This window comes from Ascaphus truei, chromosome 1 (genome assembly GCF_040206685.1).
Source record: "Ascaphus truei isolate aAscTru1 chromosome 1, aAscTru1.hap1, whole genome shotgun sequence".
Classification (NCBI taxonomy): Eukaryota; Metazoa; Chordata; class Amphibia; order Anura; family Ascaphidae; genus Ascaphus; species Ascaphus truei.
In genome coordinates, this window is record NC_134483.1 from 434,374,488 (window position 1) to 434,400,761 (window position 26,274).

The window sequence follows — 26,274 nt, forward strand, 5'->3', positions numbered from 1 at the left end:
AGTTTCACAGCATCTACCATGCTTTTCTTGCAATTGCATTAGCTGGCAGGAATATTCGGAGTCAGAGACCTGTTTGTTCGGTGCGTACCGAGTTTAAGCACCTCCACCATCCTAGGGGTGTTTTGTGGGTGCGTCTCGTTTCGGGTTCCTATAAGAGATATCTTTATCAGTATCCTCACAGGACTGGAAGGGCCACTCTCCCGTGGTGTAGGGTTCATTACAGGAATGCCGCATCTTGTCCTCCATTTTGATAGTATCAGGTGTATTTTTCTTCCTGATCTCGGGAGGTGCTATTGCAACCGTTTCACTGTATTCGCTAGAACCCCAGCTGGTAGTCCCCAGCTGGTAGACTTTGCTTGCTCTCAGGCGTCTGAAGACTTTTTCTTATTTACCTTATCAGATTCTGAGACATCAGCAGTACTATGCACACAGTCTTTCTCATTAGTGATACCGAATGTGCACTTGTTAAAAAAAAACTTCTGTATTTTCCTTGTGACCACAGGGCATTGCTTGCTGCTGCAGTTCCTTGGCTCGTTGAAAAACAAATTCCTCTGGCTGCTGCCCTTTTTCTGGGGCCACATAGGGATCATCCTCAACATTAGAATAAGGTCTGAAGGGACACTGCTCCATGTGGCTGGGCTCTTTACACCAGGAACACATTGCTTCCCCATTCTGGCAGAGTCTGTATTTGACTTCAGCTGGGCGGCCATTTTAAAGACCATGGGTTTTTTCTCTCACACAAGTGGTGGGGTAGACTCTCTGGTTACAGCATCAGTCCCTTGTGTGGGTCACAGTCACCTGTTGCAGTCTTCCCAGTCAAACTATGGCGTTGTTGCTTTCTCCAGTGCAGTGTTGTTTCCCTGCCTAGATGTGTAGCCCTTTAATTCTGGTGACTGCTGCATGTGATTCTTTGTTTTGTTTCTCAGGCTGTTGCAAGAACTGTATGCAGGCAAAAGCATAAAAAAAATTCACAAGCAGTCTCCGGGGCCCCTTTGAAATTCAAGGGCCATATGTAAGATATCATATGTAAGAGATGTGTGCAGAGGTATGCTAATGGAGACTGTTTAGGGTGAAATTAACATAAGGCTTTATTGCCTGTTCCTTTAAATAACACAGCAAACAAAAATATTCATAAAACAACAAACATTTATCCCTGCGTGAGGGCTAATTCACTCCCCAGTCCCTATCTGTAAGACGGGGGGAAAGCCCCTTACCAGCATACCACCTCCAAAGTGTCAGTACCTTTATAGCAGGTGGCCCTTCAGGTCAGTCGTGTCCAGGTGCCTTGGTGTGTTTTGAGGGCCCAGCCTCTGGCAGGTTCCTCGGTCCTCTGTATCCAGGAAAAGAGGTCTGGTCCCCTTGTGTCTTGCTTTCAATACACAGTCGTCCTGTGCACTCAAGACTTCTTCTCTCCTTCTGTCTGCCCAGTTGTAACTGAGCTAAGGAAAATCTCTCTTGGTCTGTTTCAGCAGAAGTTTTCAACCAGTCCTAATTAGGCAGGTGGCTTGTCACGGTAGCTTATGACAGGCTGTAATTTACACCAAAACTATATATAAATATATATATACCTGGGTTTGAACTGGGACGAGACTTAGATATGATAAAATATAATTTATTCCTTGATAAAGGTGAACACAACAGATTATACAAATAACAGGCAAAATATAGACACTTACTTAAAGATTAGGACAGAAGGCCATCAGGATACAGACTGGGCCACTTCTCCCATATATCAGTTGACATCACAGCAAGACAGGCAGGTCATACAGCAAAACCTGGATCATCCCAAGACCTTGCATAAAGACACAGGCCTGATGACATGCAGACATGAAGATCATGAAGAACATTTGCATGAAGAACTTTGCATGAGGAACCATGGGTAAAAGGTAGTTCTGACTTATATATCATTTTAACCTCTTCTTTCCCAGTTACGGCGCCGTGCCGTCTAGCAAAAGTCCCTTTGAAGCTTTTGAAGCTGACTGGGGACTTCCATTGTTCAGTGTGAAAAGTTACACTTAACTGGTTAGTTCCTTTTGGTCAGTTGGGCCAAGCATAAGCAATTAGCAATTTAGCATTTGATGACCAGGCAATGTGAATCCTAGCCTTTCCTGCTCATTATCATAACAGGGGGTTTCAGTTTCTCAGAACTCAACCAAAATGTCATATTTACTGCAAATCATTGCCTAACTTCCGTTCTGTATTACATACAAGCAGGTGAGACATATTAATACATTCCGTCACACCTGATGCTCGCAGAGAGACCAAACATTACAGTGTAATATGAAAATTAATAGAGATATTAATATCTGGCATTTCACAGCAGTTACATATACAGTGTTTAGACTCCCAAAGATATGCTAAATCCCACTAATACTAATATGTAATTCTTAGCTTGGTCAGCCAAGGACATATCACAATATTCTTATATTTAATAAGGACACCCATTCAGATATCCTCCTTGGGGTAGCCCCACCCTGGCCCCATCAATAAAACCTTTTGAAGCAGGCTTAAATTCTAGCATCCAGCTGGCCCATTCACACCTTCCTTTTGATAGGCACTTCCAGAGAGGAAGCTTGCATATCAAACGTGAATAGACTCAATGAGTCACAGCATTTGGCTATGGACATTTTAAAAACTGCAAAAAGTCACTTTATCAAAAATATATGTCCCTCTTATGACAAAGTTATATTTTTAATATGTGGGTACTTGGGGGGTTCCCCGGAGGCTGCACCCCCAGATTCAGGGAGCTGGCGCACTCCGTTCCCAAATTACCAGTTTTCAGGGAACCGTTTAGTCAGCACTGCATATAATATTAACCCCTTAAGTCCCAGTGGGTGTGTTATGCAGACACTGATTAAACCAGAAACAATAAAACATGGGGGAACAGGGGAATAAGCATTTTCATGTTATAACAAGGGTTAAATCACATTTCTGGGCCTCAGCCCAGTTAACCCCTTGTCTCCCTGGCGAGGTTAGAGGGTGGCCAAATGGGGGGGTAACCCCGTTAATCCCGGGCCAAACCCTCACTATTGTCACATGGAGTCTGGTCAAGTGCCTGGCGGCACTTAACCAGCTCTCGGCTGGATTTAGAGGCAGTTTCTTCAACAGGGATAAGTCCCTTTTACAATGGCACTTTAATAAATGCTTTCAATTGGAATATGCAAAACTGAAATATTTTTAAATTTTTAAATAAAAAATAATTTTTGTTGCTTCTGATATAACTAGAACTTTACATAAAGCAATGTATTCTCAACCAGTATTAGATATGACAATTTAAAAAAAACAATCTCTTCACATGTTGCCAGTAAGATTATTCGTGCAGTCACCTAAGCACCGTACATTATAACCAGATGGGAGTGAATTTAGAAAATGCATTTACTTGCAGTGTTGGAAGCTCTAATTGTGTATTATATTCAAATAGACTTACACGCTGTCTACCTTTGTACACTGGATTGCTAAAGCCATGCTTGCTTATACAAAGAAGTTTAATGATGGCTTTCTAGGGTTGTTGTAATGAATACAGCATGCATAAAACGTGTGCAAAAGTGTTTTTATAATTTTCATTTAACACGAGAGAAAATACATTTATAAAGAACTGTGTAGAAATTGAGTTTGTTAGACAATACCCAGCTGTCTGTTTTATAAGTTTTGAAATAACATCTGGTATTTAAACAATCTTTAGTTTCCCTTGTGGTTTTTTTTTTTTTAAATGAAATGTGTTATTTAGTTAGGTTGTAACTGTAAACTATTAAAAGGCACCAGTGCTTCATAGATATTTAGGTAGGGTGACCATATTTGTCCTGGCAAAAACCGGGACAAATGTCACGCATGCGCGTGGAGCGCTTGCCGACTGCGCTTGCCCAGTTGCTTATGTGCATGTGCGGTCGGCGCTTGCCAACGGGATAGAATACCGGGACATCTGGTCACCCTATATTTAAGCCCATATTTACCAAGCAGTGCTATTCAATTAGACACCTCCTTCCATTGAATGAGCTCTAAGGTGTCTTTGCTGCTGATTTTGAATAGAACTGCTTAGTAAATATGGGATTGGGAACCAACCCGATTTAATGGTCTAGGAGGTTAAGCAAACTCGGGTTCTGGAAGATAATTAATGCAGCTGAATAGTTCATATTAATGAATGGAGGGCAGGAGGAGACATCTTAAGGGGATATGTTAGGCAAATGCCCTTACCCGTGTCTCCAGATACAGTATGTCGGTGTAAAATAAATAAATATATTGGTTTTAGTTATCTCTTGCTTGTGAGTTTTCCCATTTTTTTTTATGGAGCAGCAGTCACCTTGATCTATTTTTGTTCCGTTTAGTAAATATAAGCCCTAATGCTTTCCTGCAATTGGTCTTGAATGTTGTGAGCAGATCATAAATGGGTTATTGGAATATAAATATGATGGTATAGAGCAGGGGTGTTCCACTCCAGTCCTCAAGACCCCCCCAACAGGTCAGGTTTTAAGTATAACCATGCTTCAGCACAAGTAGCTCAATTGAAGACTGAGCCACCTGTGCTGAAGAAGCCTCTTCAACTGAGTCACTGATTGAGCCACCTGTGCCGATGCAGGAATATCCTTAAAACCTGACCTGTTGGGGGGGACTTAAGGACTGGAGTTGGGACCCCCTGGCTTACACTATATAACATAGAAGAATGCACCCTTAAAGGCAGGCTACACTTTTTATAGAAGATATAGAATCTTAACATTTTCAAAAATTCTAGCTGTAGAAAATTAAATGAAAGCTAAAATAAACTTATTTTGTTCATAGAAGCCTGGTTGCAGCCATCTTTGATTTGTGATTCTATTTGAGACTGAAAGGCTCGCATTCATTGAGATTCCCTGGTAATCTCTCTTCAATCCCTTTTTACAACAAACTGAATACCTGATTTGTGTTCTCGTGGAGTTTCTTGGTCTCATTGTCAGGCTGTCTCAGCATCGCAGAATTACAATTCATGTTCGCCAATTTATATAAATGACAAACTCTGAGGAAATAGTGGAGTGTCGTGTTTTTGTCTTAAACTTTGGAGGAAAGAGCATTTATAGCGTTATAATAAGTACAGTACTTTTAAAAGGCACCACATCAATTCAGGCTTGTTTTAAAAACAATATAATATTATTTTAAATATTCCCGGGATGTTATGTGTACATTGCTTGGCAGCAGTCTCTGCTTTTCTGATCATAATAAAAACAAAACATTAAATATTTTTTTCTGTTGGTTGAGTGAGACAGCTGCAGGTACTGGCACTGCATAGAAATGTATAATTGCTAAGAGTAACTAAAGCATATTGCAGGGTTTTCAATAAAACAGAACACATCTGGTGTACACGCCTGTTATTTTCTTATCTGAGCATCATGAATAATGTACTAGCTACAGCATGAAGATCCTTGGCCTCTTCTCCAAGCGTGTGCACATTTTATTTCCGACTACGTTTCTCAGTGTTAAATATCTATTTAAGCAAAAGTTGTTATTCAGTAGAATCCAAAGTTTTGGGGCTGTAGGTTGATCTTTGCCTTTAATAGGTAAATCTTACTTGTTCTCCATCAAGAAGCATGATGTTTCTATCAACAAACTAACTTTGCTGATATCTATTTCTCAAACACTTTGCTTTGATTTGTAATGTGTTGCAGGCCTCTCCGACTGCATAAAGGATAATAATTGACCACTAGGGAAATAAAAATATATTCGGTTTACAACCCATGAAATCTTGGTTTATAACTCGTAAAAGAGTCATTTCAGAAAACAGTTTAAACACCCACAGTCACAAACCTTAAATACTCTAATACCATACACATCAAACCCAGCACTAGAGAAAACGTCTTTTTCATCAACTGCCATTTTGTCCTTGTTATACTCGCCAGAAGTCTGTTTCATGGTTCATTCCTCACCGTCCAATTTTAAAAACACGTTGAACCTGCTTAAAAAGAATAGATAAATCAGAGCAGAGAGAAAACATGCATAAATAAAAAAAAAGTAGCATTACCATAAAGTAGAACAAGGATGTACATTTATGAAATCTTTGCTTTTGATGTTCATAATTGTGTAGACATTTATTGCAATTGTAATTATTGAACAGGTACATTAACTTTTGCATTTTTTGTACATATGTTTTTTTGTTTGATATTGGACTTCAACATTATCCTTCTGTTTGATTGATCATTGGCAGGATTGGGTAAATGAACCACTATGTGTATATGTGTATAAAGCTTTCCGGTTAGCTAACTTAGCATAGCGAAGGATCATACCATGTTACAGATAAACTATTTGTCATAAACCTCTCCTTTTTAGCTAATTTTGAGGCTTTTCAACACCAACTAAACCTACATAAAATGGAATTCTACTATATCACATTTGAAATCAACATCCACAGCATCAGAATAAAACCACTACATTGAAAACAAAGAGCAATGTGATGCCTCCTTAGAGGAAGATATGACAAAATGTCACCTTTATTTTCCCTTTTCAAATCTGAGCTTGCACTTTATGTATACAATTCTTCAACATTTCCCCATATTTTTGTACAGGGATAACAAATGTTTTTGTGCACAAACAACTCTACGATTCAGCCATGATTACTCATTATACTATTGTATTCTTCAATGTGGTATGCATCACTCTCTTCCTTTAAGTCTGAGATTCTCACTTATTAGTGTCATAGCTGCACCGTTGTACTTTAAGGGAAGCCTGTCACATCGAGCGATATCTGACTTAATTTGTCCCAATTTTGGGTTGATTGGCATTTGTGGGTAACCTGGCCTCAGATGTGATTGTTGATCATGTATTCTACTTCCATTCATTACCCACTTTGGTTGTAGGAGGGATTGCCACTTTCATAAAGGTAAAATAATTTGTTCTCCAGTATTTATAGGTTTAAAATGAATTGTTCCTATCAGTTGCCAAATAAGTGGTATGATGGCCAAATAGTGTTCTCTCACGTGTGGTTTATTTCCCAATATTTAGCACTCGTATGTGCCATACGGTAGCTCTAGCTCACCAACTGTGAAGCTTAATCAATAGTACCTTTAAGCATAAATACTAGTATATGATGCGATTACAAATGACAAATTTTATTTTGACTTCTGCATGTTTCAATCCACTCTACACTTGGGTAACCACCTATTTGTAATAACCAGAGACCAGATCCAGCAGTGTGCCAGTTTTGGAACTTTCATTCCCCATATGGTTAAGGTCAGTGGCCTGTGTTTGTATAGGAAGTGTGTAACGTGGTGTGGCTGAGCCAGGATCTGTAAATTAGGATGCAGAGGTAATACGATTTCTGATATATTACGCATATATTTCAGTAAATATGGCTGAAGGAGTACCAATGCTTTCCAGAACTCAGACATTTCCTCCCTCCCAGTAACCGTAAAGAATTTTGGAAACAACCCAGAGAGAGCTTAAATTGAATTATTGCAGAGATGTCGATTCATGTTGATAATCGTTTGCTACACACCGTATAATGTAACCAAGCGTGTAATTGGCATACAGTCTACACAAAAAGATGAAATAAATTGGTTTACAATACCTACGTAAGCATATGATTATCTTTTAATATTTTTAAATGTTTGTGTCGTCAGTGAGAAAATCTGGTTCAAATCCAATCGCCACTTCTTTTTTTACTTTGATCAAATCACCCTATCCACTTTTGCCCTTGTCACCAAACTTTAGATCAGGCCTGCACAACATATGGCCCACGGGCCGCATGCGGCCCGCCCGGCCTCTCTGTGCGGCCCGCGATGAGATTTAAAAAAAAAAAAAAAACTTAAAAAAAATAAATGGCGGCGATTCCCCGCGGTCCCGGGGGTGATGTGAGGTGCATTGAGGTGAGGTGCAGGGGAGGTGCAGGAAGGTTGATGTGAGGTGCAGGGGTGATTGGAGGTGCAGGGGGGGTCATTGGAGGTGCAGGGGGGGGTCATTGGAGGTGCAGGGGGGGGTCATTGGAGGTGCAGGGGGGGTCATTGGAGGTGCAATGGGGGAGAGTGATGTGAGGTGCAGGGGGGAGAGTGATGTGAGGTGCAGGGGGAGAGAGTGATGTGAGGTGCAGGGGGGAGAGTGATGTGAGGTGCAGGGGGAGAGAGTGATGTGAGGTGCGGGGGGAGAGAGTGATGTGAGGTGCAGGGGGGGAGAGTGATGTGAGGTGCAGGGGGAGAGAGTGATGTGAGGTGCAGGGGGGGAGAGTGATGTGAGGTGCAGGGGGGAGAGTGATGTGAGGTGCAGGGGGAGAGTGATGTGAGGTGCAGGGGGGAGAGTGATGTGAGGTGCAGGGGGGGAGAGTGGTGTGAGGTGCAGGGGGGGAGAGTGGTGTGAGGTGCAGGGGGGAGAGTGGTGTGAGGTGCAGGGGGGGAGATTGATGTGAGGTGCAGGGGGGAGAGTGATGTGAGATGCAGGGGGGGAGAGTGGTGTGAGGTGCAGGGGGGGGAGAGTGGTGTGAGGTGCAGGGGGGGAGAGTGGTGTGAGGTGCGGGGGGGAGAGTGGTGTGAGGTGCAGGGGGGAGAATGGTGTGAGGTGCAGGGGGGAGAATGATGTGAGGTGCAGGGGGGGAGAATGATGTGAGGTGCAGGGGGGGAGAAGGATGTGAGGTGCAGGGGGGGAGAAGGATGTGAGGTGCAGGGGGGGAGAAGGATGTGAGGTGCAGGGGGGGAGAAGGATGTGAGGTGCAGGGGGGGAGAAGGATGTGAGGTGCAGGGGGGGAGAAGGATGTGAGGTGCAGGGGGGGAGAAGGATGTGAGGTGCAGGGGGGAGAAGGATGTGAGGTGCAGGGGGGGTGGGATGTGTGTGGTGTGCAGTGGGGTATTGTGTGTTTGTGGAGAGGGAGTATTATGTGAGGGGGAGAGATGGGGGTATGAGAGATAGATGGGGAGTATCGCAAAGGTTGATAGTGAGGGGTTCTGGGGGAGATATGAGGATGATGATGAGAGGTGCTGGAGGAGAGATGATGATGATGATGATGATGATGATGATGATTTTACCCGTGCGGCCCAAATTTTTTTTCCTTGGAGCATTTAGGCCCTTCTCGCTTTACGAGTTGTGCAGGCCTGCTTTAGATGACAAGGATTCACAATGTTTTGTACAATGCCACGTACTTTGATTCATTTTTGCAGTAAAAGACATAAACAGGGGTGATAGTATGCATGTCCTTTACTTTTAAAATAATACTTAAAGCAGCAATTATTTCTGGATTTTTTTTATTATAATTTTTTGCAGAAACTGAACCATTGTGTCTTGTGGAGTTGAGCTGCATTATTTTTTGCTCCTGCAAACACTTGATTTCCTGGATTATTAACTTTTTTACATGCTATTAAAATCAAAGATGGCTCTAGTGTTGTCCAAATATGCTGCAATATGCCCCCACCCCCTCTGAGATTTAAAAAATAAATAAAAGGTTTAGCTACAGAAGAGCCCTCGGTTCCCGTTCCAAATTCTTTTATTTATTTATTTTATCCTACCTGGAATATTTTTGGGAAATACGTGACGTGCTGATGACGCCCCCGTGTGGGCGCAACCCGAAGGCGGGACTGGAGGACTTGGTATAAACTTCCGCTCGTGATGCGCGCGCCCGTAGTCCAACGGCTGATAGATGGCCCAGGTGAAGTGCTGCGGGGGAAGCGGAGCACCCGATCGCGGGCCAAGGTAAAGAGGGGGCGCGCTGAGGGTAGTGATACTCACGGATCCTTCCAGGCCCCCAGATAGGGACAGTTTCACTGTAGCTTTATCAGCGTTAGGCATCAGGACAAGACGCGGCGCAGGGAATTGTGGCCTGTAATCTGGAACCAGACCACCACCGATAAGAGACTCTTAAAGGTGAGACCCTCCACTGAGAGATCACCCCACGCAGGCGGACACCTTCGCGGACGGACCGGACAGACCTACGTCGGTGGATCAGACAGATCCCTTGAGTTATTCGGCAGTACCCAGGTACTGGAGTGCCTAGGAAGGTATCACATCTAAGTGCACCAACGGTCCGCAGGGGTAGCGCTACTCCCTGCATTTTGGGTGGGGGCTGCCATGTGGAAAGGACACCAGGGATTTTGGTGCCACGCACCCTATGTACTTTGGGGACACTGGCCCTGTGTTATTCTATGTGATATACTGTGTGGTACAGGTGCCGTATCCTATGTTTAGTAAACCAGTTGTTATATACCTGGTGTGTGTGTGTGTGTGTGTGTGTATGTGTGTATATATATATATACACAGTGGTTGACAAATCCCCAAAAAATCTACTCGCCACACAAAAAAATCTACTCGCCACCTAGTACCAAACGTGTGCTGCTTGGGCCAATATTTACTCGCCCGGGGGTTAAATCCACTCGCCCGGGGCGAGCAAATGTATAGGTTTGTCGAACACTGTATATATATATATATATATCTGTGTGTGTGTGTGTGTATATTTATATATGTAACTCAACCCCCTTATAGCGCTGTGCTTGGGGTCCAAATAATCACATCGCGTTATAAGCGGATCGCGTTAGAAATAATGTACAATTGTATGCATTGCACAATAAAGTAAAGATACCAATAATCATGTTGTAAAGTTTTCATAAATACGAAAATTGGGAGCCACGCTTGCATCGGGTTGTAAGTGGATTCGCGTTGTAACGGGGTTGAGCTGTGTGTGTGTGTGTGTGTGTGTGTGTGTGTATATATGTATATATATATATATATATATATATATATATCTTGAGAGAGGTAATTCTACTGTGTTAGGATCTCTCCCAGGTAGAGGCGCTCTGTAACCACGAACACGATAACCCCAGGCTCCCAGCAGCAGAGGATCAGGCCTTCTGTTAGCCACTCGGGTAACACTCCACAGGTATGAAGAAAGAAATAGGGGGGCGCAAACAAGAGTCAGATGCAATAATTAACCGTAATACACACTCCTAGTTCATAAAAGGTACACACAAATACTGTTTTTGGGGTGATTGGTGCTTTAAAATACATCACACTTCATTTATTTATTGCCAATTATTTATAAACAAAATAAACTACTAATAAACTACTAATCACTCGGGCCTCATCAGAGAGACAGGCTGTATAGGTCCTTAGGGACTACACCGTTCATTAATAAAATCAGATTCCTCTTCACTTCCATAGTACTCCGTATTCTAAGCTTCCATGAAGACATCAACATAGTTTCAATGTGTTCAACAGTTTTAGGTCATTCTTGATCCCATATAGAGCTCTGTTTACATATATTGATGTTATTATTTAATATGTATAGAAATATCAGAAAAACTATTGGTTTTATAGAAGGAAACCGCAGTGCTGAAAAGACAGCAAAATATAAAATGCAATCTCGCCAGAAGGCTACAGCAGAATAAAGAAGGGCTTGTTAAAGGGCAACATTACCAAATGAATATGTACTTTAGTGTTATGTAGGTGGGCTGCATCTTTATGAAACTACACATAGCTGTATCTAAAATCGTTAGGGTAATGGCTTGTATTTGCTAAGAGGTTCTCTTCCATAAGACCCGTTTACCATGCTGGCTCACGAAAGTGAATAGGCCATATTTACTATGCAGTACTAATCCATAGGACCTTTTTACGGTGACGGAAGACCTCCTGCAGGTAATTCACTTTAATAGGCCATAAGGGGCGATTATTTACTATGCATTGGCAGAAGGTGTCTTATTGAGTAGCACTGCTGAGTAAATATGGTGTGTCATAAGCTACTAAGGATAATGGCAACAGGTTGAGGTCATCATTGCAGATGTTCCCGGTTTCCAGTAGTCTATTTTTGGATAGGTAATTATTTCATAAGTTCCCCTGGTCTGAGGCTCGATGTATTATAATGGGGGAAGCTTTATACGTATTAAATACAGGAAAGTATGTAATTCAACTTTTAATAAGACTTACGGTACATTATATCTGTAGCATTTTAACTTCTCAACATTTTATGGTGTACTTTTGACCTGAAGAGCAGCTATGAATAACATACATTTGCTTTTTTTTCTATACACTTACAAAGCATTAAGTTAAGGTTATCTCTGTTTTCACTTTATAAAGCCATTTCAAGTATTCATTATTTTGTAACTCATTTAAGCAAAATGGACTGGGCATGATGAAATTGATGTCTGCTTCCTGTCACATAGCAATTGAAATTACTTCTTATGGAGTAAATGGCTTTTATTGCACTATTGTTGCTTTGCTAATAGTGATGGCAATTATAGTGACCACTAACAATCTACAAACGTTGTCATCTCGAGCTGAAAGTGGATTGTTAAATTCCTTTTTCTTAAACTTGTGTCTACGCACAATACATATGAATAAGGAAATGTAGAGTGACCTTTCAAAATAGAAGCCAGCAACAACCTGAGTTACACAGTTAACTTTTTAATTTTTTTATTATTACATCTGATAAGCATATGTCGACTCAGAAGCCATATGTGAAAATAATTAGTTGCTATATTACAAAGAATAAACTTTGTAAGTGGCTGTCTGTTTAACAGCCAGTATATACCCTTCTCTCGCCCTATAACACCTCCTTAAAGCGAACTGTAAAAGATTAAACAGTTGTAGTTTTTAATAAAGTAATACCAGCATCCATTTAACATGAAATGATCCTGAAATAAGGATCTTAAGAAACCATCAAACTATAAAGAAAGTACTGTAATTTGCTAAACCGTTTAACATTCAACTTTGTGTGGGCGACCAATAATACCATATTTTATTTTATTTGAATCCGTGTTATGCATTTCCCTTTTGAGTCTCTCCAGATTCTAGCTCACCATTCAGTAATGGTGGACGAGGTTGTTCTTTTCCAACAAATGCTAAGCATCATCTATCTGCCATCACAAAATGTACAGTCAGTTTGGATTATGGAGAAAAGATTCCCAGTCTTGTTAGTCCTAGCAGTCCAACAATATAGGGGTAGGGGAATATCCGCACCATTCATTTCTTTATTTGGTTGGGAAACCTGTTTACAGAAAATTTGGATCCTGGAGGAGAACCATCAAATATGTGCCATAGAGCCAATGCCACATTCCTTTTCCAGCATAAATGGGAAGATAAGTCAAAAATAGCATGACGTTGTGATGGTGTATGATAGAATATATAATTGTATAGGTATTTTCTTCAATAAACATGGCTAACACGGTCTTGGAGGCTGCCTCCCAGATGGACCTCTACCAATCTTCTGTTAACTCTGTCCAACTCTTCCCATTTACACGTTATATAGTAGATGAGGTTTAAAAAAGACATCTAGTTCAACCTACAGTATGCTAAATTTAGACTAGGAAAATTAACCGTATATGAGCTCAAAGAGCGTAGACAACGGTGCCAGGCAGGGCAAAGTCAATATAAATTGAATTAAATGGAGTTGACACCGGGTATATAAAGTCGGGTAGGACTGTATGTAGGAGCAAGGTAAGTAACGGGTAACGCAAGAGAGGGCTAGTAACGGGAGGGTGAAGAGGTACTCACTCAGTCCCTGGCCCTGGCTGACCGCCCGGTGTGGAGTCCACGCGACTCACAAGATCACCGCTCTGCTTTCCTCCTTCCAGCTCCAGTCCTGTGTAGATGCGTCTCCCTCTGTGTGTGCGGCTGCTTCCGCTTCCGGTGGTGAACGCTGATCCTCGCAACAGTAACGAAGAAGGTAAAGGATCCGTGGTCCATCCGCTCCAGGAGAAAAAGGTAAGAACTCACCAACAAAAAAAAGTTAAAAGCTAATTTATTGGGCTACATAAAACAAAAAATAGACAGTAACAAACTCTCCCACGCGTTTCACGCCCACTTGAGAAAGCGCCATAGTGGGCGTGAAACGCGTGGGAGAGTTTGTTACTGTCTATTTTTTGTTTTATGTAGCCCAATAAATTAGCTTTTAACTTTTTTTTGTTGGTGAGTTCTTACCTTTTTCTCCTGGAGCGGATGGACCACGGATCCTTTACCTTCTTCGTTGCTAAATTTAGACAACAGATACTTTATCCTATAATTATACTTACAGTATATTGATCCAGAGGAAGGCAAACAAAAAACTCCAGTGAAATATCATCTGACGATATTTCAGAAGGGGAAAAAATAAATTCCTTTCTGACTCCAAATATTGGCAATCAGATTACTCTCTAGACTCCTTCCCATGTTTACTTATTTGGTATATCCCTGTATACCTTTCCTTTCTAAAAAAGATGTCCAACTTTTCTTTTTTTTTTGAAGATAGCTATTGTATCTGCCATCACAGTCTCCATGGGCAGTGAATTCCACATTTTAACTGCCCTTTCTGTAAAGAACACTTTTCTTTGTTGCTGGTGATACCTCCTTTCCTCCAACTTTAGGGAATGACCCCGTTCCCCTTGTACTGCCCTTGGGATGAATTGTTCTTTTGAAAGCTCCTTGTATTGTCCCCGAATATATTTGTACAGGTAAACCCCGTTATAGCGCAGTCCTCGGGGTCCACCCCGAGACCACCGCGTTAGTAACAGGGTCGCGCTAATTTAAAAAAAATGGCCGCCGCGCGCCTGATCGGGAGGGAGTGAGGAGGGAAGGAAGGAAGAGGCCTGCACAACATGCGGCCCGTCTGGCCTCTCTGTGGGGCCCGCAATGACTCTGGCCGGGTGCCAGTTAATTAAATAAATTTTAAAAAAAAGTTTAAAAACGGCGGCGATTCATCCCTCTCCCTCCCAGCCCCCTCCCTCTCCCTCCCAGCCCCCGGCAGCCGTGTGTTTTTTTTTCTTCCGGAGAGGTCAGACCATGAGGGGCGGGGCTTAGGCTTAGTACCGGGGAGAGAGTATGTGCTGAGCTGATCTAAGGTGGTGTGTGTGTGTGTGTGTGTGTGTGTGTGTGTGTGTGTGTGTGTGTGTGTGTGTGTGTGTGTGTGTGTGAAAAACGGGCTGGTGGGGGGTGGGCTGCTGACATGTGAGGGGGGAGTGGGCTGCTGCTGACATGTGAGGGGGGGTGGGCTGCTGCTGACATGTGAGGGGGGGGTGGGCTGCTGCTGACATGTGAGGGGGGGTGGGCTGCTGCTGACATGTGAGGGGATGTGGGCTGCTGCTGACATGTGAGGGGGGGGGGTGGGCTGCTGCTGACATGTGAGGGGGTGGGCTGCTGCTGACATGCTTGCTGCTGACATGTGAGGGGGGGGTGGGCTGCTGCTGACATGTGAGGGGGGGGTGGGCTGCTGACATGTGAGGGGGGGTGGGCTGCTGACATGTGAGGGGGTGGGTTGCTGACATGGAGGGGTGGGCTGCTGACATGTGAGGGGGGGTGGGCTGCTGACATGTGATGGGGGGGTGGGCTGCTGACATGTGAGGGGGGGTGGGCTGCTGACATGTGAGGGGGCATGGGCTGCTGCTGACATGTGAGGGGGGGTGGGCTGCTGACATGTGAGGGGGGGTGGGCTGCTGACATGTGAGGGGGGGTGGGCTGCTGACATGTGAGGGGGGTGGGCTGCTGACATGTGAGCGGGCGTGGGCTGCTGCTGACATGTGAGGGGGGTGGGCTGCTGCTGACATGTGAGGGGGGGTGGGCTGCTGACATGTGAGGGGAGGGGTGGGCTGCTGACATGTGAGTGTATTGTGAGAGCTGTGTGCTGTGAGAGCTGTGTGCTGTGAGAGCTGTGTGCAGTGAGAGTGTGCTGTGAGTGCTGGGAGTGTCTGGTGTGCGTGCAGTGGGAGTGTGTTCGTGCAGTGGGAGTGTGTTCGTGCAGTGGGAGCGTGTGCGTGCAGTGGGAGCGTGCGCGTGCAGTGGGAGTGTGTGTAGTGTAGAGTGTGTGCAGTGAGTGTGCAGTGAGTGCTGGGAGTGTGTGCAGTGTGCTGTGAGCAGTGTGTGCAGTGAGAGTGTGTGCAGTGAGCAGTGTGCTGGGAGTGTCTGGTGTGCGCAGTGGGAGTGTGCAGTGAGCAGAGTGTGCAGTGAGAGTGTGTGCTGTGTCCAGTGTGTGCAGTGAGCAGTGTGTGCAGTAAGAGTGTGTAGTGTGTGCGTGCAGTGGGAGTGTGTGCGTGCAGTGGGAGTGTGTGCATGCAGTGGGAGTGTGTGCGTGCAGTGTAGAGTGCATGCAGTGAGAGAGTGAGCTGTGCGCAGTGAGAGTGTGCGCAGTGAGAGTGTGCGCAGTGAGAGTGTGCGCAGTGAGAGTGTGCGCAGTGAGAGTGTGCGCAGTGAGAGTGTGCGCAGTGAGAGTGTGCGCAGTCAGCAGTGTGCACAGTGAGCAGTGTGCACAGTGAGCAGTGAGCAGTGTGCGCAGTGAGCAGTGTGCGCAGTGAGCAGTGTGTGCAGTGAACCGTGTGTACAGTGAGCAGTGTGTGCAGTGAACAGTGTGTACAGTGAGCAGTGTGTGCAGTAAGAGTGTGCAGTTTTTTTTTAAAACGGGAGCCACGTGAAAACCGCGTTATAACCGATTCGCGTTATAACGGGGTTTACCTGTTTATAGTTATCATATCCCCTCTTTTCTAATGTAAACAAATCTAATTTAACTAGCCTCTCCATAAATCAGATTATCCATCCCCTTTATTAATTTGGTGGCTGTTCTCTGCACTGTCTAGTTCCATAATGTCTTTTCGAAGGAGTGGTGCCCCAAATTGTACTCCATATTCAAGGTGTGGCCTTACTAATGCTTTATAAAGGGGCATAATTATGTCTACTTCCGTTCCATGCATCCCCCAGTTAATACAAGATATGATCTTGTTTGTCTTTGCAGCTACTGCATGACTGGGCACTAATGCGAATCCTGCTGTCTACAAGCACCCCTAAATCCTTCTCCATCAAGGATTCTAATTATTTATCCCCATTTAATTTGTAAGGTGCCTGTTTATTCTGGTTTCCCAAATCCATAATCTTATATTTATCTGTATTAAACCTCATCTTTCCAGTCTATCCAAGTCTTTCTGGAGAGAAATTATATCCTGCTCTGATTCTACAACATTACACAATTTAGTGCCATCAGCAAAGATAGAGACTTTGCTCTCTACGCCAACCTCAAGGTAATTAATAAACAAGTTAAAAAGCAGGGCTCCAAGTACCGATCCCCGAGATACTCCACATACAACTTTAACCCAACCTGAAAAAGTTCAATTTACTACAACTCTCTGTTCTCTATCCTTCAACCAGTTTTCAATGCAGATACAAATATTTGTACCGAGACCAAGTTGCTTTATTTTGTACACAAAACTCGTGTGGTACGTATCAAAAGCCTTTTCAAAATCGAAGTAGACCACGTCAACTGCATTACCGTGGTCTAAATTCCTACTTACCTCCACAAAGAAACTTATAAGGTTAATTTGACACGACCTATCCTTCATAAATGCATGCTGACTATTACTATTTTTTTTACAATTAAGTATTCCTGAATATTATCGCAAGTAGCTTCAGCACTATTGATAATTGGCTTACAGGTCTGTAATTCCCCGGTTGTGATCTAGCTCTCTTTTTAAATGTAGGCGTCACGGCTGCTTTATGCCAATCTTGTGGTACTGAGCCTATGGAATTATTAAATGTAATGGTTTGGCTATTACTGAACTTTGGCCTGGATTCATCAAATTTCGATAACCTAATAATGCAAATTCATCTCCAAAAAACATGAGGTTTTTTTTATGGTGGAATACATCAATTTTGTATCATGAACAATATGACACCTTATTTTAGGTGCATTAAAAATATAGATTCTAAAAAAAAGAATATCGCTCGTTTAAGTAACAAAAACCATATTTATCACATTTTGATAGTTTTAGAAATGTTAATACAGGTAAACCCCGTTATAACGCGGTCCTCGGGGTCCACCCCGAGACCACCGCGTTAGTAACGGGGTCGCGGGGAAAAAAATGGCCGCCGCATCAGCGCATATTCACCCCGCGAGACAGGAGATGGGAGCAGGGATGTCCCTCCGGTCCCCGTTTCCCCCTGTCACCGCGTAACAGGCCGCGGGACAGGAGATGGGAGCGGGGATGTCCCTCCGGTCCCCGCGTCCCCCTGTCACCGCATGACAGGCCGCGGGACAGGAGATGGGAGCGGGGATGTCCCTCCGGTCCCCGCTTCCCCCTGTCACCGCGTGACAGGAGATGGGAGGGGGGATGCCCCTCCGGTCCCGGTTTCACCCTGTCACCGCGTGACAGGAGATGGGAGGGGGGATGCCCCTCCGGTCCCGGTTTCACCCTGTCACCGCGTGACAGGAGATGGGAGGGGGGATGCCCCTCCGGTCCCGGCTTCACCCTGTCACCGCGTGACAGGAGATGGGAGGGGGGATGCCCCTCCGGTCCCGGTTTCACCCTGTCACCGCGTGACAGGAGATGGGACGGGGGATGCCCCTCCGGTCCCGGCTTCACCCTGTCACCGCGTGACAGGAGATGGGAGGGGGGATGCCCCTCCGGTCCCGGCTTCACCCTGTCACCGCGTGACAGGAGATGGGAGGGGGGATGCCCCTCCGGTCCCCGCTTCACCTTCTCCCCACCGTTGTCCCCGCTGCCTGCGCAGGAGGAGGGGTGGGGCGGGAACGGGTGTTGGTGCTAGTGTGTGAGTGTGAGAGAGTGTGTGTAAGTGTGTGTAAGTGTCTGTGAGTGTGTGTGTAAGTGTTTGTAAGTGTGTGAGAGTGTGTGTCAGTGTGAGCAGTGTGTGTGCAGTGTGCAGTGTGCAGTGTGAGCAATGAGCAGTGTGTCAGTGTGTGCAGTGTGAGCAATGAGCAGTGTGTCAGTGTGAGCAATGAGCAGTGTGTATGCAGTGTGTGCAGTGTGAGCAATGAGCAGTGTGTCAGTGTGTCAGTGTGTGCAGTGTGAGCAATGAGCAGTGTGTGTGCAGTGTGAGCAATGAGCAGTGTGTGTGCAGTGTGAGCAATGAGCAGTGTGTGCAGTATGAGCAATGAGCAGTGTGTGTGCAGTGTGTGCAGTGTGAGCAATGAGCAGTGTGTGTGCAGTGTGCACAGTGTGAGCAATGAGCAGTGTGTTAGTGTGTGCAGTGTGAGCAATGAGCAGTGTGTGTGCAGTGTGTACAGTGTGTGCAGTGTGTGCAGTGTGTGCAGTGTACAAAAAAAAATTAAATTTAAATTTTTTTTTTTTTTTTTTTAATCGGGAGCCACGGGAAAACCGCGTTATAACCGAATCGCGGTATAACGAGGCGCGTTATAACGGGGTTTACCTGTACTTACATTAGCTGCACTTTTTTATCCCTTACTCCAGGCTGGCACTAAACAGACCTTTGCGCCTCTAACAGACGATCGCACAGTGTTGTAGCATGGGGTCTCCGGAGCAGAACCACATTAATTTCAGCCCCGGGGACCCCCTGCTTCCCGTGTATGGGATGCCGGTATCTCCATGCATTGTTTAAATCTCCCGTGTCACGTGACTGAGACATTTAAACTTTGCGGAGAGGTCTGCGACTTTGTCTCCATCTTACCATTCTCGCAATTTTATAAACAAAATAAGTAAACTTATAATTCCACTAAGCACCTTATTTTAGGATCGCAGAAATATTGAGGAGTTCCTACTTATTCTTTCACTATTAACGCACCCTACATGTTTTTTTTTTTAAACAATTCCATAATATCTCCACTTTATTGAAATTGGATGAATCCGGGCCCTGGCTGTTTAAGAACTTTTGGGAGTATGCCATCGGGGCCAGGTGCTTTATTTACTTGAATCTTATCACGCCGCCTATGAACTGCTTCCTCAGTTAACCAATTGTTTGTTAATATAGAGGTTGTGGCTTCCTCCTGCATCACTATTATTACAATTGATTCTTCCCTGGTAAATACAGAGGCAAATAATTTGTTTAATTCCTCTGCGTTTTCCTTATCTCCAATAATTTGCATGCCCATCTCACACTGAAAGGGTCTTATATTTTCTTTTCTATTTTTGTTTGTTATTAAAGAACTTAAAGAACTTTTTGTGGTTGATCTTACTTTCTATTGCAATCCTTTTTTCATTTTCAATTTTCGCTAATTTGATTGCACTTTTGCAACATTCCTTGTAATTCTATATGATGCCGCCGTCCCTTCTGACTTTAAGAATCTAAATCCCTGCCTCTTTTCCGTTTCCTCCCCTACCTGTTTATTTAGCCACATTGGTTTTGACTTATTTCTTTTATACTTATTACCCAAGGGTATACACTGATAAGTGTGCTTTTCTAACAATGTTTTAAAGACTGCCCATTTATCTTTCGCATTTTTCGTTTAAAAAAAATCATCCCAATTTATTCTTTGTAGATTAGTCCTCAGTTTATTAAAATCTGTCTTTCTAAAATTTTAAGTCTTTGTTTAACCCATATAACATGTTTTTTTTAATATATTTTTTTTCAAATTAGTCCATGTTATGATCACTGTTACTCAAATGTTCCCGGACTTGAATATTTGTTATTATGTCTGCATTGCTTGATGTTACCAACCTCTCCTGGTTGGTTCCTCAATAATTTGGTTCATGTAATTGTCTTTAAGCACCCCCAAAAACCTGTTTCCTTTCGTTGTAATGCTAATCTCATTGTCTCAGACTGTCTGGATAATTAAAATCGCCCATTATGCTTTCATGACCTCGTTTTGATGCCTTCTCCATTTGCAAAAGTATTTTGGCTTCCTCTATCTCACAGATATTTAGTGGTTTATAGCATATCCCTATAAACATTTTCTTTGTACTTTTACCTCCACTGCTAATTTCTATCCACAAGGTCTCTAAATTTTCATAATTCCCTTCATAAACATCTTCCCTTATACCTGTAATAGATTGTAGATCCGGTTTAACATATAAACATACCCCACTTACTCTTCTATTTGCTCCATCCTCCTTGACTTGTGGTGTATTGATACTGTAGAGGGGATATTGTCAATTTGACGGACCTTTGCGGAGGTGAAGAGTGGGTGCGCTTTCGAGTGTCAGTATTAACCCTTGTCCCGTATGCAGGTCACGTGCTAGCAGGGTGTCGTAGATGACAAACGGTGGCAGGCGTTAGATAACAATTAGTATTTTTGTTAATATCAGAGCTTTTTAGTGGTTTGTGTTTATGCCTGCGGGATAAACTAAACATTAAAAAGTGACTGACCTGTGTGAGTCTTGCGAGAGATCACAGCTCAGTAACCCAAAGCTATTACTCAGCGCTATTTTTATAAAACATACAAGAACAGTTTTGCCCCCCCCCCCCCCCCTCTTGTTTTTCTTTTGCTATCTTTTTATTTTGAGTAAAGTGTAGTGAATATGGCTGCTTTATACCGACGCGAGACAAAAGAGGAGCTGATGGCTCTGTGTGAGGAGCATGATCTCCAAGGTCTGGGTAAAAATAAAGAAGAGCTCATACAAATCTTGCTGGAGAAGGATAGAGAGCAAGATGCTACACTGTGCCAGGACGACCACAGCAGCGGCACTGAGGGTGGCTTAGCCCTGGAAATTGCCCACAGGTCAAGGAACCCAGGACTATCATATTCTGAGGACTCCAGCAGTTCTCAGCCTGCCAGTGCCTTGGATGTGTACTTGCAAACTACTCTCAAGTACCTGGGACTAGTAGATGACGCAATACGTTTGCAGCTCATCGTCCAGTTCCAAGAACGCGAAGAACAGAAAGACAAGCTTCATAACGTGCTGCAGAGCGCGATGCAGCGATGTATGATGCAGAGCGCGACGCAGCGAGGTATGCTGCCGAACGCAAATCTGAAAGAGAAAGACGAGCTGCAGAATGTGAGGCAACGAGATATGCTGCAGAACGGGAGGGTGCGAGATACGCGGCGGACCTAAGGCACCAGCTGGAACTTGCCAAGCTCCAGAGAGAATCGCCAGCACCTAGCAGCAGAGATTCCAGCCCTTCCAAACCACGGATGGAGCATTTCCCAAACCTGGCGAAAGATGGGGATCTGGACACTTTCCTGCATGGTTTTGAACAAACCTGCAGGCAGCATCAGTTGCCGCATGCTCAGTGGGCAGCATATCTTACACCCACCCTGAATGAAAGAGCCATGAATGTCGTCGCAGATCTGCCGATCTGCACCTTGACCAAGATTACGAGGCCATCAAAGCTGCATTGTTGCACCGTTTCAACGTGTCCCCTGAAATCCACAGGCAAAAGTTGAGCCCTTCAGCACGAGGGTCGCAGCGGCTTTTCTGAGCTGGTGGGGCATCTGGCATCTTTGTGCAAGCAGTGGGTTGGAGAGCTGGAAGTTGAAAGCTTTGAGGGGTTTTTGGATCTTGTGGTTCATGAGCATATTTTAACCTTGTGCCCACCTGAAGTGAGAAAGTGGGTTAAAGCTGCAGTTCAGTCTTTTTTTTTTAATTTAATTTTTTACTTCAATAGTTTTATGTGGGCAATCTCTAATTACCTAAAGAACTGCATAGCTGCCGGTTAATTTGTTCTCCGTCTATTGATCGACAAAGTTTGGCGACATCTTTAAATATGGGGAATGTAAATCGTTGCTATAGGAACAAGCATGCTTGTTAAAATAGAATACAAAAAAATTGGTCCTTCAAAATTGTTTTTTTTAGAACCGAAAATGCTAAAAGTATTTTTTCCTACTACAGAACTGATTTATTTTAAAAAAAAACACACATGCAGGATATTGCCTGAACTGCAGCTTTAAGGACCGAGATTCTGCTTGCAGATTCATATGTGGCTAACCGGAATCCAGCGGTTAACAAGGGGGTCCCAGGATGGAAGGGGGGTAAATCCAGTGAAACCCCACAACGACTGCCTTTTAAGCCTTCTGGGGCTTCATCTGGGGGGGTGGGGGATTCGCCCACCTGGGCAGGGAGATACCCGCAAGTGTTTTACCTGTCAAAAGCAGGGGCACATCAGACTCGACTGCCCAGACAGGACGAAGCCTGCCGCTGCTTCTGGAGAGGATCACCCCTCAGGAGTGCGCCTAGGTGCCTGTGTTGGTATCTGGGCCGTGAGAAAACAGATGTGCCCACTTGATGCCCATTCTGGTGGGTCAGAAACTCACCCAAGGACTTAGAGACTCTGGCGCTACACTTACCCTGGTTTGGCCAGGACAGGTGCGACCGGAGGAAATCATTCCTGGGAGGATTCTGCATATGAGGTTGGTGGGAGGGGTCCGCCACGTTTTGCCGGTGGCAAAGGTATACTTGAATAGGGGTACTGGGCAGGGTGTGCGGGAGGTGGGAGTAATGGATGATATTCCCGCTAATGTGTTGCTAGGTAATGATCTTGGAAAGATGGTTACCCACTATGAGACCGCTGTGACCCAACCAGTTCAGGGATCCGCCGAACAATTCCAGGTACTAACGCGCACTAGGTACCGGGGAAGGGTGACTGACAGGGGTTGCACCAGAGTGGGTGGGGAGCCTCTCGTTACAATCCATCCACACCAGCCAGACAGTCCACAGGGGAACTAGAGAGCGAGTCTGGGAGAGACATATACAGCAAGACCGCAAGGCACAGGGACAGTCCGCCTAGGGAAGAGAGAGCGAGGCTGGGAGAGATACATACAAGACAGCAAGGCACAGGTACAGTCGGCCGAGGGAAGAGAGAGCGAAGCTGGGGCAGAGATATACAGCAGGACAGCGAGGCACAGGGGTCGTCCACAGATGGAAGAGGGAGTGAGGCTGGGAGAGATGTCTACCACAAGAGAAAGCAAGACAGTGAGGCACAGGGACAGTCTGCAGAGAGGAGAGAGCGAGATGGGGAGAGAGATATTCAGCCAGAGAAGGCAAGACAGCGAGGCAGAGGGACCCTGAGGAAATGTTAAAGGTTTTATTTGCGTGAGCACGGAACTGGCGTGTGAGCCAGCCCCTTCGCTCATTTTAAGGAGGGAGGTGTGATGATAATATCATGAGAATATTATGTAGTTAATCCATTTGGCGCTTGAGGGGTTAATGAGCTACACTTCTTTTAACAAAATGCTGAGTTTGAAACCGGTCAGGACTGTTTCTTTGAGCTGCTCTGAACTTCAAAGGAGCTTACTTGGGGCGGGGGTCCATGTGGATGGCCACTCAAGGTGTCAATTGTTTTAATCAAGGTCTATAGACATGGTCCGGGGAGAGCAGCTTCAAAGTATTCTGTAAAAGGGGTGGGTTACTGCCGGGGCCTTGAGAAAGAATGTATTTAAGTCTGGGACAAGTTGTTAAACGTCAGATTTCACCAGGGGCATGCTTGGAAAAGCATGGGGGACCTCATGTTCTGAACCAGCGCCTCTCTGGGGAAAATCCATAGCATTTGGTAACGTATAGGATTTTCTGTTTTACCTCTTTTGTTTTAAGAAGCTGTTCTGCCTTATATTGTAACTGTATGTTTATTTTGTAATACTTTTTTGTAACCTAAGCACTGTATTTTTATATATATTAAAATATTTAATAAGTAATGCTATGGGCTCTGAATGAACTGGTACACGCTCTGGAGATAATAATTTACTAATTCAGGCACATGTTGCTGCAACTGATTTTGGTGTGTTAAAGTGCATAATTTTTCCTATAATAAACAGAGACCTGAGTCCCTGGCAAATATTTTAGTCTGAGATCTTTTATCATATTTGCATACCCCAGGTGGTGGAAGTGGATAGTTATGATTTGCAATTGAGTAGAGGTTAATATTAACTCGCTGGTTCCTTGCAAAGGAGGAAGGGTTGCTGACTAGAGTAGCCGTGTGTATTTACCCTGGTTGCATGTCTAAGTCACGTGCTCACTTGTGTGCTGTACGTGGCAGAGGTATATTGGGACGGTTTGAGGAGAGATACAACTCATTTGAGGGATCTTTGCGGGGGTGAAGAGTGGGGCAGCTTGCGGGTGGTGTATTGATATTTGATACTGTAGAGGGGATATTGTCCATTTGACGGACCTTTGCGGAGGTGAAGAGTGGGTGCGCTTGCGAGCGTCAGTATTAACCCTTGTCCCGTATGCAGGTCGCGTGCTAGCAGGGTGTCGTACGTGACACTCCTGAAAAAGGAAATAACCCTCTGAATTAACTGCCCAGTCTTTAATTTCATCCCATCATGTTTCAGTAATGTCTATGATATCATACTCTTTGTAGCTATTAATTCAAGCTCCTCAATTTAATCTGTCAGGCTTCTTGCATTAGCAAGCATACATTTAAGTTTTTTTCCCAGTCTGTACTACCGGTATTATCTTATCTGCTCCTGCCTTTTTACTCCAATTGGATTTAGTCTTTAGAAGTTTTCTAGTATTATCTGTATTTAATATGGGTGTCTCCCTGCCCACAATCCCACTTGCCTCCATTCTACCCCCATGACCCCTTGCTATTTCCCCATCCCTATCAATTCTATTTAGTTCATTATCTGTTTCTTATCCCTCACCTTAGTTTAAAATCTCTAACCTTTTTAACAGTCGTCGTCCCCAGCACAAAAGATACCTCTTTATTGAGGAGCAATCCATCTCTACCATAAAGATTGCACCTCTCAGAAAAGGTGTCCAAGGGCTCTAAAAAAAAACAAACTCTCCTTCCTACACCACTTTCTTAGCCCTACATTAACCTCTCTAATCTCCGACTGTCTCTCTCAGGTAGCACATGGCACTGGTAGTATTTATGAAAATACTACCTTAGAGGTCCTTGCCTTAAGCTTGTGGTCTAGATCCCTGAAATCATTCTTTAGGACCCTCCATCTTTCTCTAACTTTGTCATTGATGCCAACGTGTACCAAGACCTGCCGGGTCAGTTCAAGCTCTTCCCAACAATCTGTCTACCCGACCCCGAAATGTGCTGAACTCGAGCCCCTGAGAGAAAAAACTGTTTGGTACATGTGATCCTTGAATAATTATTGCATATTAACAAACCCATTTTATAAACCATTTCTTTTTTTATGTTTCTTTTATTTGCAGACATGAACTAAATCGACAAAAACAGCACAATCAAGAGTTACTCTCCCAAATGGAAACTGCCCACGGAAGATATGTTGAGGTTAGAAAATAAGCCTTCAGGGAGATATTTCCTATGACCACAAGCTAGACCTGTTATTGCATTTAACCAGACTTTATTCTGTTGAGTAATATTTTTCTATGAGATATAAAATCATTTTTTATGAATGCTCACTAATCTGTTTTAAATGACGTGTTGTTATTAGAACTTCACTCAAAAGGTTTCCAGTTTTAAACCATATTCATAATTGCAATATATTGCATTTGTATTTCTATTTATACGCAAAAAAAAGAGCATATATTGTCATACTTATGACACCGATGTGTCAGCATGGTCTCTTCAATTCTTAAACACACTGTTTAAATGTTTAAAAGGACAGTCTAGCTTAAGACCGTGGTCAACAATTTGTTGTGGCATGTTTTATTTATTTGATTTTAAATATTTTTGAACTTTGCAATTTCTCTCTTATAAACAAATGCTTTGGATGGTTTTGAAAAATGTTTTATGGAAAAAAAAAAATTATATATATATATGTAACGGTTGTACCCCCACCCAATCTCA

The 26,274-nt window shown here is 43.9% G+C and overlaps 1 protein-coding gene across 4 annotated transcripts in view; it reads left to right on the forward strand.

Moving 5' to 3' along the window:
• The window catches only part of SCLT1 (sodium channel and clathrin linker 1), a 179,667-nt gene that overhangs the window by 133,033 nt on the left and 20,360 nt on the right, over window positions 1–26,274 (forward strand). For all 4 annotated transcript variants that reach the window (XR_012803959.1, XM_075615377.1, XM_075615368.1 and 1 more), the window contains exon 20: window positions 25,677–25,755. Coding sequence is in view for 3 of the 4 variants with exons in the window: in XM_075615377.1 (XP_075471492.1) it covers window positions 25,677–25,755 (79 nt within the window). In the remaining variant the exon portion in view is untranslated. The remainder of the gene's footprint in view (window positions 1–25,676; window positions 25,756–26,274) is intronic.